Genomic DNA, 16246 nt, shown 5'->3' on the forward strand with positions numbered 1-16246 from the left:
TAGTGCTTGTGTAAATGACAGTGGTCACCTTCTATGTATATTATTATTCAAAAGCTGTTTGTGATGGACTTTGGTTCACCACGTGACTTTCTTATCACCATCTGCATTTGGTGGTTATCAGAGTATTACAAAGGAACAAAACAGATTTCAGTACTTCAGTAGGTTGGTATATTAGCATTATATCAGTTAATGAAATTATGGTATTTAACTGTAAATTTAAGGTAAAACTGGAAAACCTAAAATGTTGTTACTGTATTTTTTTACAGTAGAATTCTGGCAACCACAGCTGCTGTTTTTTTACCGTAAATTTTACAGATGTTTTTTTTACAGTGTAGAGTAGACTGACGGTAGTAGCATAAATACCTCCATTTTGTAAAAAATGTCCTAAAAACTAGTTTGACCAACTATCAGTGTTACCTTTCTGATTCAAATTAGACCTTTTTACTGTAAAAAAAATACAACAACAAAAAAAATATTATGACCAGTCCTAAAGAACTAACTTGTAAGACTAGTCTAAGCGGTTTATGCAACTGGCAACATTTTTAAGAAAAAAGCTAGGTTCCTGTGTAGGGATGGGTATCGTTAAGGTTTTAACGGTAGTACTACTCTTACCGATACTGCTTAACGGTCCGGTACTTTAACGGTATTCTTATCGGTACTTTGTGTTGTGTTACTTTGTGTTGTGTTAGGCAGTCGAAAACTTTGCATTTCTCTGTCTCCACATAGTATTGTGTGACTGACAGACAGCCTCCGCAGCGCGCATGAGAGATCTTGCAGATCTCACAGACAAACGTCTTAATATGATCGCACATTAGAAATGTTTGGTGAGATAAAATGTGCACGATAACATAATTAAGCAAAATTACTAGGGATGCACCGAAATGAAAATTCTTGGCCGAAACCGAAAACCGAAAAAGAGAAAACCAAGGCCGAAAACCGAAACCGAAACACCGAAAGAAATTATCCCAATTATTAGTACCATTGCATTTATTGCTATGACCGTGTACTAACTTTACTAAAATTAAAACATTGCAATTGCATAAATTAATATTAAAGTTTCAAAGATAATTACAATTACATAAATTATAAAAAAACATAAAAATGCATAATTACAAATTATGCAAATATTTATTAAGCACATTGCAACAATGCACAGTATAAAATAAAATTCAAACTAAAATTTAATCCCACTCATCTGTATATTAAATAATAATGTACAGGCCTACTGGCCTGCAGAAAGGTTTTAAAATTAACTGTTCTCTCATAAAAAGTGCATTTAGGTGAAGAGCATTTGAAATATTTCTCTGTAGTACTAGAAAGTGCATTACTTCTCCAGTAGGCAAGACTGTTATCACTTCTGGGGATGGGGACTTCAGACAGATAACCATCTAGCTGTTGAGCAGTTGAGCTTGTCATCTGCCTGACATTTGAGAAATATTTGAGAGAGTGTATTTAAATAGGGCCAGGGCATAAATAAACATTTTTATCAAATTAAAGCAGAAATCTAGCAAAAAATCTAGCAGAAATATGGCTACAATCTGATATTATGCATGTATATGTATATGTGTGTGTATTATATATGCAGAGACGAGTCTTTTTTTTTTGCGCTCTGATCTCAGTCTCCTGCGCTTGGCGCTTCTCCGTCTCCACGCGGGTTTTTCCGCATCCAGCGCGCCCTGGAGCATTTCTCGTGTGCTCTGCCATATTTCCGCGTCCAAGTAATGGTCTTTATAACGCGGATCAAGCACATTCGCGATGAAGTGCGGAGGATCCGAAAAGATCTCAGTGAGACGTGTGCTAACAGACTCTATAAGACTGTACTTTTCTTTGTTTTCACTTCGTGGTCCGTCTCAATCTCTTTGTTAGGAGACGCTTTAGTGCTGCGAATAAAGGAATAAGAATAGAGAGAATGTTCTCTATTAAGACCCACTGGTGTGAAGTGAATGACGCGGGGAGCTCGTGGTCTGCGCTATGCAGGTGCACGTGCAGGTCGCGGTTTCTGTTTGCGTCATCATAACATTTCGGCCGTGTTGTTTCGGTAATAAAAGTGTTTCGGCCGAAAACCGAAAATGCACTTTTTGGCCATTTTCGGCCGAAAATTTTCGGTGGCCGAATATTCGGTGCATCCCTAAAAATTACATAGTACATTCATTTTTTCCCCTCCAGTACCGAGAGCAGAACCGATACCGTCAGATCTTACTGGTACTACGGTCTTTCATAATTTAGCCCCGGGGCCAGTTTAATACCGGGTTTCGATACACATCGCTATTCCTGTGTAGGTGCATCAAAGGTACTTAAGCACTGCTGACTAGAACAGTTACAAACTTTATATCTATATTTCATATTTTAAGATTTTACCAGTACTTTCAACTATTAAAATAGCTTACAGTTACTCTAGACCCATTTCCTATAATGTGAACATTCATCTAGCTGCTGCTGAAGCTCTAGACACACTTACATCTGATGTCCAAGCCCAGTTTACCAACTTTAGACAAAATCAGCTGTTTTATAAAGAGCAGAGAGCAACAAAGTGTGTCTTATTTATATTGTGTCTTATGTTAGTGTAATCGGGTGACTGTTTGTTTTGATGTGGTCGTCTCCATATAGCTACCACGAAAGCTGCCGAAGCGCAAGGGTCGTTTTAAACGCTCAGATGGCAGCACCTCGTCTGACACCACCTCCAGCTTCATCAAACGACAGGTAAGACTCCGCTTGATCAGTCGTCGCATCCATAGCGTTAATCATAGATATGCTTCATATTGTTTCATGTGGGATTGTTTGAGTGGTTACTCTGTTTATCACTTCTGTAGTAGTCGCAGTGGTTGTGTAGTTTGACCAGGTGACGTGGCTCTCTACAGGCTGTAATCAGCAGGTGTCTTATCAATTTCTGAGATCCTCAGAAGTGAAATCGTCATAGTTGGGTGAGCTTCTATAGTGGTGAACAACAATTTTTTTTTTTTGCGTCTTCATGTGCACCAATAGCAAAAGCAAATATCCATGATAGCATTTCTATGACTTTTCAAAAGAGAAAAATAAATATTGAGATTTATGTTGGTCAGAAAGATGTCAAATTTGCATCACTCCCTGAGCCATAGTATTAAAAGAACTGTAATTTAATGCCAAGGTAGGAAAACACAAAGTGGTATAAATTCACACACACACACAAAAAGAAAATGTTGCTAGATTTACCACATGTTTTGACAGCATGTGAGCCTTCTTATATTTTGTACATCCAATAATGTCTTATTTTTCTATTTTCATTCATATTTCATTATGTGATGTTATATGTACCATATATATATATATATATATATATATATTTCTATTTGGGTGACTATAAGTGTCCTTGGATTTCTTTGTAATTTATTCAGTTTTTGACATATCTAAAAAGCTTGTGTAAAGTAGCCTACCCTAATGTCACCGTCTCCTTTGTGCTGTTGTCCAAGACGTGGCCTCTAGATGGAGGCAGCTCCATCACTCTCCTGCAGCATCTTCATGCATTACTTAAGAGAATCTTTTGAAAACACCAAAAGGAAAAAATAGTTTATGACAAGCGCACTGAATTTCTCCATGACACTCCCTCGTTACATCAATTAATTTCCTTTGTAATGAGTGACCCAAATTCTTTGGTTTGTTCTGGGCACACCAAAGCTCATTCGTCTTTATATTCAGCCTGTGAAATGTGCCACCCTTAGATACCTACTCCAGATTCATCTGTGCGCAAGCAAAGACAAGTTTACACACAAGCTTTAACAGGGACATTGACCATCTGGACGTCCATTTGCCATGCAGCCGTTTAATGTGTTAACAGAGAGTTTGTATATATATATATATATATATATATATATGTGTGTGTGTGTGTGTGTGTGTGTGTGTGGAAAGAAGAGATGGCATATTGAGGGGGTTGTTAATTTTCATGATCAGGAGGTTGGGGCAGTTTCAATTTTCTCCCAGAAATATCACAGTCCCTAAAATATTAAAATAGTAAAATATTAATGGAGCTCATTTGAAGTGGAGCTGCTGGTGAATGTTTCATCTTCACGCTCTGTCTGTGTTATTTAAAACTGTGCTGTGATGACGTACCTGAAAATAAGCGTCTGCGACGTACATTATGGAATCTTTACATACATAAGACAGTGGTGAATGTGCTGTAAAGGGATGGTTTACACTGCATTTTGAATATAGTCATGGCTAAAAGTATGAAACACAGCGGATCATGGAAAAATGGGTTTGCAGTTGCTAGTTCACATTTACACTACTGTTTAAGTTTGGTAAAATTATTAATTATTTTTGAAAGTCTATTATGCTCTCCTGGGCTGTATTTGTTGGATTAAAAATCCAGTTTTCAGTGTGACATGATCCTTCAGAAATCATGCTAATTTAATGATCAAGAAACAGTTCTTATTATCTTTTTATGATGGAAACATTTTGTCCTGCTTTATGTAAGTTCATTTTTGAAGAGTCTTTGAAGAATATAAAGTAAACAAACAAACAAAACAGCATTTATTTTACATAAATATTTTGTATCAATTTAGTTGATCTTTTCCGTCACTTAAATTTGTCATTGCTGAATAAAAAATAATATTCAGAGCAAAAAAAAAAGGACCTAACGTTTGAATGGCAGTGTAATTGAAATGTTTCAAATGTCGGACACTGGTAAAACTTCTACTGTTATATAATGCTATATTGATTAGCATTTTAATTATATCTATATTATATTACAATTATAGAATAAAATTTTTATTTATTTTTGTAATTCAGTTTGATGCAGAAATAAGGGTTGTAAGTGTTTTTATGTTTTTTTTTTATTTATAAGTCTCTTATGCTTACCAAGTCTGCATTTATTTAATAGAAAAAAAAATACAGGATATACAGTAATATTGTGTAAAATCATACAATTTTAAACAACTGCTTTCTACTTTAATATATTTTTTATATATGTCACATGATCTTTCAGAAATCATTCTAATATGCTGATTTACTGCAAGCAATTTTTTGTATCGATTGGATTTAATTTGATCTTTTCAATAAATAAGTATCAATGCATACTTGCTCAATAAAGAATGTTCATTTCTTAAAAATGAAAAACTGACCTAAAACCTTTAAATGGGAGTATACTCTAAATGTGTTCAATATTACATAATATTATTATATAATGCAATGTTTATTAAAATTTTAATCTATAAAATATTACTATTATTGAATCTTGAAGATATTTATAAAAATAAACTTTTTATTTTGCAATTCTCTTTGCAGAAATGACACGCTGCGTCTTAATAATAAACATATGATGTTTAAATCAAGATAAGCATAACATTACTCTATACTCTTTAAGCAATCTCTGTTTTTAGGAGCTTAGGATACAAGGGTTCGGGTCTCTGTTTATTTATTTATTTAATTTTTGACTGGAGCCGTTTGTGGGGCTGTAGCTGTGGCTCTGTTTTTGTTTCCATGCGCTGACTTACAGAAATCTTTGCTCTGACTCGGGTGGGGTTGTCTTGCTGGATTGTGACTCATCTCTGCAGGAGAAACAGTGGCATTTACCTGCTGCTGTTGTTGAGTGGATCTATTTCAAGACTATCCGATCCCATCTGCTTTCTCATTGTATGAAAACACACCCCACATGAACCGTCTCTCATATGTGGACTCGGGGCAACTTCTAGGGCTTTCATTTTTACATAAAAATTAATATTGATTAAAAGCATATATATAGTCTTACAGAACTGCAAGTATAAGCCTTTCTCTCTCACACACTTTCTGTTTTGCTTGCGTTTGATCAGTTCTGTGCATCGTGTCATTCCTCCTCTCTCTCTTCATCCACTCTGAGAAGAAAAAGTAAAAATATGAGTCTCAAGGCAGCAGAACAAAACATGAGGAATATTACTGCAGTATATATCAATGTACCATAGTATTACAGGATTATTGTAGCATGGTAGCGCCACAGTGTTTTTGTGTGAAGGAGGACTCTTGATGTGAAGGCTTACATAACGCGCAGGTCCATACGTCCTCCAGCCCCTCCCACTCCAGAGCACTTCAGGACACTCTGGGACGAGAAGGCATTGAGTGCGCTGCTGTGCTACTCATTATCTTTCTGACACCTTACTAAACACACATTGCATAACTAAATCCCAGTTCGAAAACAGAGTGGAAATCATTTTTTTTTTTTTTGCTATGGTAAAATACAGATCATAGAAATTTGAGGCTAGATTTCTGCTGTTCCACTTTAATATGTAAATTAAAAATATGAAGTACAGTAGATGTAGGTGATGATCCAGCATGGAAAAATAACATGAGTCTGATCACTTAGGAAAGTAAAAGCACAACTCTCTAAAACTACCTGTGTGCATGGTTTGAGATTCTATTCATGTAGCACACACAGTGTAGTATAGCATTATTAATAATTAATCATGAATATTAAAGGGTTAGTTCACCTTAAAATGAAAATTAGGCTGTGTTTTACTCACCCCCGAGGCATCCTAGGTGTATATGACTTTCTTCTTTCAGACGAATCCAGTCAGAGTTATATTAAATATTGTCTTTGATCTTTCAAGCTCTATCATTGCAGTCAGCTGGTGTTGCACGCATCAGTCCAAAAGACGTGAAATAAAAAACAAAAAAACAAAGGCCTCCTGTAGCTAATCGATGTGCTTTTGTAAGAAAAAGATCCATATTCAAAATGCAATAATTGTTGGAATAAGAAACAGATGATTCTTCTGCACAATCTGACTTTGCTGCAGCCTGGAATTGAAATACTGGTTTCGTCTGGTCAGAGGAGAACTGGTCCCCCAACTTAGCCTGGTTTCTCCCAAGGTTTTTTTCTCCATTCTGTCACAGATGGAGTTTCGGTTCCTTGCCGCTGTCGCCTCTGGCTTGCTTAGTTGGGGTCACTTCATCTACAGCGATATCGTTGACTTGATTGCAAATAAATGCACAGACACTATTTAACTGAACCGAGATGACATAACTGAATTCAATGATTAACTGCCTTTAACTATCATTTTGCATTATTGACACACTGTTTTCCTAATGAATGTTGTTCAGTTGCTTTGACGCAATGTATTTTGTTTAGTATGTACTTTACTTTAGTATGATAGTCAACACATCAAAATACAGGGGCATCTCCATAAATTACAATGTCGTGGAAAAGTTCATTTATTTCAGTAATTCAACTCAAATTGTGAAACTTGTGTATTAAATAAATTCATTGCACACAGACTGAAGTAGTTTAAGTCTTTGGTTATTTCAATTCTGATGATTTTGTCTCACATTTAACAAAAACCCACCAAGTGTACTTCTTTAAAATGCAAAAAAAAATAAATAAAAAAATTTGTTATTACAAAGCACACCTCTAAAAAGTGTACTAAGAAGCATAGTCATGAAATTGAACTCTCTTTTAGTACACGTAAGTGGCCATTTATTACATTAATATTAAGTATGTTTTATAAAACTATACTTTGAAGAATACTGCAAGTGCACATCCAATACAGTTAAATGCATTTATTTTATCACAAGAGGAACACTTGTGGAAAAAGAAAATGGGTTTTTATCTTTTAAGGAAAAAAATAGTTAATATCTGCAATATTTTTTTTTTTTTTTTTTCTTATAATTGCTGCATGATCATTGGCTTGATCCAGAATAGGTGGATCTAGCCTGGTAGACTAGAAACACACATGAGAGAGCAGGTTGATGTTGTGATGTCATTAGCATTAATAACAGGGCTGTATAATTTCGATTAATTTTTATTTCAGTTTTAGTTATTTTAGTATGTTAAGTTAAACTTAATGAAAATTAGAAATTTTCCAAGTAATTTTCCAAGTAATGGAAATGTTTTTATGGTTAATACAGTTACCTGCTAGCTAGTTTAGTTTTCTCTCCAATGCCAAAGCTTGGTTAGTGTAAAGTCTGGACTAAGTCTGTGTCTGTTCAGCTGTAGTTCTGCTGACTGATAATCAGACAGGAATAGGCTAAATTTAGGCTGAAGGACCATCTTTATATCTGATAGACAAAGACTTACAGCATCTCCTGAACACAAACACACACTCACACAAATTCATCCTCCTCCTGCTCACTATTGAGAGCAAATACTGGGGGTGTTTGTGTTTTTTTCAGTGCTTTTCACAAAGAATCAGAGTGAAATGTGAAGGAAGGCTGAGATATTACTGCAGGGTGTGTACTTCCGAGAGCGGTGTTGAAATCCAACGCATTAATAATGGATGGAGAATGGCCACTCTGACAGTTCACAAATGGCCATAACATCATTAAGGATCACTTTCCCCGCTTGTTCCACGCACAGGGCATAAACACAGGGAGGGGTAATGTGTAGATATACGGGTGCTTCACTCCTGTGTCTGCCTCCTGCTCTCCGTAGTAAACTAAGAGTTTGTCCCATGCAGTCCACAACAACTCCATAGCCCTTTCACACCACATTTTTTCTTTTTTTGCTGCTATATTCCATAAATACAGTATACTTTGGTGTGCTATAACTGTTTTCAAGCTTACTGTTTTCACATACATTCCATGTTGTTTTGTTGTGAGAACTATTATCCAACATACAGGTAACCTAGCATGAAAAGTAGCTAGTTTAAACACAGTAATCAGTTGTCTGTATGCCCCCAATAAAATGGTGGTTTTTGGCATATCCCACATCAAACTTCTTTACTCCATCCAAAATTTAGGTTGGAAATCAAATTGATGTTCAGTTAATTGTAGTATACCATAATTTTGAATTATTGTTTTTAATTTGCAAAACTATAATATTTATACAACCCTTTTACGGCATAATTTCATTCCATTACAATGATGTACCATTTAGGTCAGGGGATCAGGGGTTAAGTCAAATCTTACTATATAACCCATATATATAATGTGTAACATTAACAGTGTTGGGCAATTTACTCTGAAAATGTAATCAAATTACCGATTACTGATTACTCCTTTAAAAAGTAATCATGTTACTGTTCTGATTACTTTACTTCAAAAGTAATTAGTTACATTACTAGTTATATTACTTTTCCCTGTGAAATTTATGAAATCCCAGCATACACGCTCCCGATAAATATTTGTTATTAAAGCATCAACATTCACAGAACACTTTTATTTTTAACTAAAGCAAGCGGCTGCTGTGTGCATGGTTTGGCAGAATGCGAGCAAAGAGCACTGCATTTATAAACTCTAAAAGACATCTCAGTCATAGGCGGAGCGTGTGTAAGGCTGTGGCCACGTATGGGGACTTGGGGCAAAAATGTCACTTAATTGGACAAAAAAATAATGCCCCATGCACAAACAAATATAATCTATTATGTCTGTTGCTAACAAAGTGAGTATGAATAGACAGTGTCGAATGCGGCATTAAATTAAGATCTGCTCATGTTGCGCTGTATTTTATTTTAGGCGTTTTTACAGTGTTGCGCATTTTAATCAATCACACACAATTCTGTTGAGTTTAGGAACGCAATGGCAATTTTGAAGCATCAAAAATTAGCAAAAACTACGACTTTATTCAGCATTGTCTTCTCTTCCGTGTCTGTTGTGAGAGAGTTAAAAAAAAAGCAGTTTGTGATATCAGGTTCGCGAACGAATCATTCGATGTAACCAGATCTTTTTGAAACAGTTCACCAAATCAAACTGAATCGTTTTAAACGGTTCGCGTCTCTAATACGCATTAATCCACAAATAACTTAAGCTGATAACTTTTTTAATGTGGCTGACACTCCCTCTGAGTTAAAACAAACCAATATCCCGGAGTAATTCATTTACTCAAACAGTACACTGACTGAACTGCTGTGAAGAGAGAACTGAAGATGAACACCGAGCCGAGCCAGATAATGGCTGAATAAAGTCGTAGTTTTTGCTATTTTTGGACCAAAATGTATTTTCGATGCTTCAAAAAATTCTAACTGACCCTCTGATGTCACATGGACTACTTTGATGATGTTTTTCTTACCTTTCTGGACATGGACAGTATACCGTACACACAGCTTCAATGGAGGAACTGAGAGCTCTCGGACTAAATCTAAAATATCTTAAACTGTGTCCCGAAGATAAATGGAGGTCTTACGGGTTTGGAACGACATGAGGGTGAGTTATTAATGACATAATTTATATTTTTGGGTGAACTAACCCTTTAACCCTTATGCGTTGTTGGGGATGTTTCCGTCCACTAGGGGGTTAAGTTGAGTCTTATTTTGGCCTCAACTTTCTCTGTGTTTCATCTAATGGAATGATTTTTGGTGACAAATCTTATTTTGACTTATATTTTGGGAAAATGCTTTGAAAATTTTCAAAAACATAACAATATACTGTGGGCAAATTCACTACTCTTTCGTTGAAAACATCCACTAAATTAAACTGCTGTAAAAATGTATCAGATAAAGATTTTTTTCAATTTGTTTTGCATAAATCTATTAATCATGTAATCATCTTCCATGTAAGGGGTACCCGCGGTGTATGTAGATAGAAATAGCTCAATCTAAGGTAATAAAAACATAGAGGTTCATTAAGAAATATCTTTATACACCTCTGAAATCATAGTTATATATATTACATTGCATTTCTGTAAATAGATCTTTATAAATATTACACATTGCACCTTTAATAGTAATGCGGTCCTAACAAACATCAAAATCTGCAGTGAGCTGAGGTGATGTTACAATGATCGTTCGCTCTCACTTGGCCTGTTATGTTACATCTCCACTGCAGAGCTGCCTGCAGATGGTGTGTGTGTGTGTGTGTGTGTGTGAGAGAGAGAGAGAGAGAGAAAGAGAGTGTTTGCAAGTTTATTTAGTCATAGTTTGGGGACAATTTTGTTCCCAGAAGTGAGCTAAATAAAATAAAACATCCAGGGATGTCCTCAATTGGAAAACAATGCAAAAAGAATCTTCATAATCAGTACATTAATTTCTAAAAACAAAATACATTTCCTTACAAACATTTTTTTTTCCTTTCCAGCTGATGAATTTGATAAAACACTGACAGCCAATCAGAACCCAATGACTTTAAAGAGCTCATATGTTTAAAGCAACAGACAACAAAACTGCAGAGCATGCTAATATTGTCTGTTAGTGTGGACACTAATATATATTGTTCTTGGTAAGAAACTTTAATATATCTTGATTTTATTTTATTTATTTTTTTAGTTGTAAGTCTAACAACAAGCAGTGAAGTGTGTTGTTTAAACCCATTTTAAAATATGAACCAAGTAAGACACTAGATGGCCCTTAGATGGAAAATATTAATCATCTTCATTTGTATTTGAGATACAGTTGTTGTTTGGGTTGCATTTGAGAATCTCAAGAGACTTGTCCTTTTTTCATGGGACTTTTGTTCACGCTGGTCTGTCTCTCTTCCCATATCTCTCTCTCTCTTTTCCCTGTGTCTTCCTCTCCTCCCTCCCGTGTGTATTGCTCGCTTTGTATGAGGCTGTTATTTGGAGCTGACAGAATTAGGGCTGAGTTTCAAATATAGGAGGAAGCATCTCCATGGCCTCACCGACCAGAAGAACGTCTCCCACCAGCACAGAACTTCCATTCATTCTCTCCTCTGTTTTTTCTTCAACTACATCGATTTCAGCGACCACCTTCATCATTCCACCCACGGCAATGTGGTTTTACTCTCAGAGGCATTTGCTTGTCTTTACACTATTATGCCTTTTCTATGTCTTAATATCCACTTATTATTTCCACCTGCCTCACAACAAGGTGGTATTGTTTGATAACCTCGGCTGTATATGGATGTTAAAATTATGAATGTGTCAGATGGATAAATGATATCCATGATGCAGTGAATCTATGAAGATTACGCACAGAGAGGGAGATGATCTATGTCCTGTAAGGGAAAAGGAGAAGCCGAGGGGGATTTGTGGGGGGGGGGGGGTGGGGGTTATGTGCTATATTTGGTGTTGCAGTGAAAGCGGGAGTGGGTGGGAACCAACTTCATCTTCCTTCAGAGGCTCACTAAGAAAAAGGGTGAGGAGAGTAAACATCTGCACATAGCTGAGTTCGGGCTTTGGACACGGGAGGAAAAAGAGGAGTGGAATGTGGATGTGGGCAGTACCTGCTAGTAGCTTACATAATGTAAATACAGTTATTACTACAAGTTATTCTTACAAATGTATTAATTGTTATTCTAAGCCAAGATCATTACTTTGTCATAAGTCACCATATTAAATGTTACATGCAGTTGAACATATCTCAACAAGGCAACATTTGTCAGTGAAACACACTGATTCAATTAGCAGGTACAACTCAAATTTATTTAAGTCTCAAACACCACTGGACTGGGGCTGAGATTAGAGGAAGGACGAGGGGAACAGTCAACACGAGCCTCCAGCCACTCCACCAGGCAAGGTAGTGGATGAAGACCAGTGCACACAGTCCCAGCGTCAGAGCCAACGCAACGTCAGAGGGAGTACAACTCAAAGAGTCGAAGCATTGGTACTGACGCAACATCAGAGCAGAGAGTCTCTTGCAGGGCGCACCGAGTATTCTGGTGATATCAGGTCAGGAACTAGGGAACAGAAGACTGGTGAAACAAGAGGCTGAGAGCAAGCAGAAGAGAAGGTGAACTGAAAACACTAAACTGCACTTGGAGCCTAAGAAAACACAGCAGGACGCAACAAGACTAGATATAGGTCACAAAGCGTAGCACATTAATACCACAATGATTGGACACAAGACTACACATGAGGGGAACTTAAAAAGAGGGAGAACTAAGTAATAAACAAGTCACAGGTGTGATGGCAGCTGATGTAGTAATTGGGATAACGATGGGGAGGGAACCACAAAGACAACGAGCACATGGTGAACTGTCAAAACACAACAACATCCTGCTGATCAGACCGAAGTCATGACAACATTTTGTGCATACTGTACCTTTAAATGAATGTCATGTTTTACAAATATTGAGTTTTTTTACACTTCACTGGTGAATGCAGTCTGGTATTTCTCCTATCAAAATCAGTGCAGGCACACAGTAGTCAGGGGCTGTCGTAAAGAGTCCTGTACAGAGAATCTGTACAGAGCCCCTCCCCGAATGGCTATTTTGACTGGAAGGCAGGAAGGGCATAATACTTTAATATGCATTATACCATGGTCTGTCTGAATACTCTTCTGATTGGCTGGCAGGTATGCATTAAAATCGTTCCATAATGCTTCATCATGTCTATATTGCAAATAATTATTCCTTATTATTATTTGAACAAACCCCTAACACCAATAAGCAACCACATAAGTCATTCTTAACAACCAGGCAAACAGTTTGTTAAAGACTCAGAACACTAGTTAACAGTGTGCCACAGTCCTGTATGTTGTGTTCTGATAAGTTAACTTTCTATCCTAAATAGTATTCAAAATTAGAAGTAGTGTGTCCCAATCGTATTACATTGAAATTTAGTATCCCAAAGGTACCTGGATGGTCTACATATCAATGTGCTAAAAGAACACTCAGGACACTGTAACAACCAAATAGCAATGTGCTAAAATAACCAGAACACCCTAGCAACCACTAGGTGTGCTTAAAATGAATCAAACTTAATCTCAGAACTCAATATACACTACAGATTGAAATGTATTTCTGTGAGCTAGCCAATATATCTCTATTAGGTCAAGGTCTGCTTTATTGTGAATTCTTCCACATGTATAGCACATACATAAAGAGAATTGAAATTGTGTTGCTCTCAGACCCTTGGTGTGTACAGATAACACTAACAGTAGAACATTAAATACACATAATAAAATATACAGTACAAATATACAGATAGGTCATGTAATAAGAAAGATAAGTAAAGCAGCACAAGGCACATGGCCGATAGAGTGCAAACCAGTGAAGTAAACCGTACAGAACAGGGGAAAGAGACACCAATGATCTTCTCAGCTGCTCTCACTATGTGTTGAAAAGTCTTCCGGCAGGACGCGTTGCATGCGCCATAACACACAGTGATGCAGCTCGTCAGGATGCTCTCGATGGTGCCTCTGTAGAAGGTGCACATGATGGGGGCCGGGGCTCTGGCTCTTCTCAGTTTGTGGAGGAAGTAGAGACACTGATGTGATTTATTGGCCAGTGCTGCAGTTTTTTCAGTCCAGGAGAGGTCCTCTGTGATGTGCACATCCAGGAACTTTGTGCTGCTCACTCTCTCCACAGAGTCTGTGCTCTGCTGAAGTCTACAACAATCTCCTTTGTCTTCTCCACATTCAGAGAGAGATTATTGTCACTGCACCACCTGGCCAGGCAGCTCACCTCACTCCTGTAGTTTGTCTCATCTCTGTTGCAAATGAGATCCACCACAGTCGTGTCTTCCGCAAACTTAATGAAGAGGTTGGAGTTGTGTGACGGTGTGCAGTCGTGGGTCAGCAGAGTGAAGAGGAGGGGGCTCAGCACACATCCTTGGGGGGCTCCAGTGTTCTGGTGCTGGATGTGTTGCTGCCGACCCGTACTGCCTGAGGTCTTCCAGTCAGAAAGTCTAACAGCCAGTTGCACAGCGACTTAAGATAAATCAATATCTTTCACAAATAAGAGAATAGCATAGTGGTTCTCGAAATGCTCTGTTATGTTTTTGTTATGAGGAAGATTATTTACTAATGGGGTGCTCCAACTGAATGGCTACCGGTCACTATCGGCCGATAATCGCTTTGGGATGTTTGATCGCCGATCTCAAGGACGATCTCATAAAAATAATGTGTTGCTTATATCTTGTGTTTTAAACACGTCTATGAAAGAATTTATTACTGTGTAAATAAAAAGAATCACACTCTCAATCACACTCCCCTCCTCTTATTACAATGTCACATAAAGCTCACAAAATAAGGCTTGTGCTCTTTGTAAGCTATTGTGCAACAATTGCATGATTGTCAAAACAAAAATGATCATGTTTGATTAGGTTGATTAGGTGAGATAAATATATATTTTTGAAAAATGTCTAAAAAATGCCCCCCTCCACCACTCAAATCTCTCTCAAAAGTCTCCTAAAAGGAGGAATTCATTTTCATAAATGAATTTCATGTCCTGAATAAATGTCCAAAAATCTTGATTGGATCATCACTTTAAATAATTCTACATGATAAAAAGAAGGCTTTAAATAGATTTGTATCAGTGATCATATAGGCAGATACTGCTTTCTGTGATTGGCCTCAAAAATCCTGATCGGAGCACCCCTAATTACTAATGTTAGATGAATGCTATTCAAAGACAGTGGCGATGACGCGCTGCTCACAATGAAAGAGCTGAATCTGCAAAAACAAGCCTTCTGTTCAGAGCCGGAGAGAGTTAAATATGCTAGTCTGCACTTTCTTACCTATTTTCTTCTTCCATTGGCTGTTGTGAATATAGTCGATAAGGGTGTGAATATGTGTGTTGTGTGTGTGTGTGTGTGTGTGTGTGTGTGTGTGTGCATGTGTGTGTGCTTTACTTCATACCTCGTCAATATGCTATTGTTCAAACAAAATGTTAGAACACTGTGTTAATGGCACTGATTTTCACTGGCTTGCTTCATGGAGGAGTGCATTTTTGGAGATTTCCACTCAGCTAAATATTACAAATAAATAAACTTTCCATGTATGTGTGTGTGTATGTGTGTGTGTATATATATATATATATATATATATATATATATATATATGACATAAAACAACGTGACCAATGGATAGTGCACATTTTCGTTTTTCTTTTAAAAATTTTACATATGCATGCATATATCCATTTCAGAAATAATTTACAATTTTATATTTTTGTCTGAAACCACCAATGTAAAGGTTTCTATTTGGCTTTTTAAAATTTCATTTTATTTACAAATAGTTTTATTTTCACTCTATAATGAGAACACCTGACCTGACAAAGGAGACACATGGTCAATATTACAAATTTACTTTTTGACTAATTTTACTTGATATTTAATTAGTGATATAAAAACTAATATAAATAGAATATAATTGTAGAATATGCAGAATATAATTACAGGTATCTTATTATAATCTGTAATATTATATACCTTGTATGAATCTTATGCATGGTATAGTGGTGGATACAGCTGAAAAAGTTGTTGTTGGTGGTGATGATGATGATGCTAGTACAGTGTTTTCTTAAGCTTCCCTATTTCTGTCCACAGTGAGATTCAGTCATTTTTCTCCCAAAGCATTCTGCTCACTGCAGCTTGGCTAGTCCTGAGGTGCTCATTTTCATCCCTCCCTCCATTTTTCCATCTTCTAACAGTACCACTCGCTTGCATTTTCATTTGTCTCCTGAGTTCCACACACAC

At 36.8% G+C, this 16246-nt stretch overlaps 1 protein-coding gene across 3 annotated transcripts in view; it reads left to right on the forward strand.

Moving 5' to 3' along the window:
• LOC132128952 (voltage-dependent L-type calcium channel subunit beta-3-like) overlaps positions 1–16246 on the forward strand; it is a 38163-nt gene that overhangs the window by 1201 nt on the left and 20716 nt on the right. For all 3 annotated transcript variants that reach the window (XM_059540364.1, XM_059540366.1, XM_059540365.1), the window contains exon 2: positions 2608–2700. In XM_059540364.1, coding sequence (XP_059396347.1) covers positions 2608–2700 — 93 coding nt within the window. The remainder of the gene's footprint in view (positions 1–2607; positions 2701–16246) is intronic.

Source organism: Carassius carassius, chromosome 46 (genome assembly GCF_963082965.1).
Source record: "Carassius carassius chromosome 46, fCarCar2.1, whole genome shotgun sequence".
In the NCBI taxonomy this organism is placed as follows: Eukaryota; Metazoa; Chordata; class Actinopteri; order Cypriniformes; family Cyprinidae; genus Carassius; species Carassius carassius.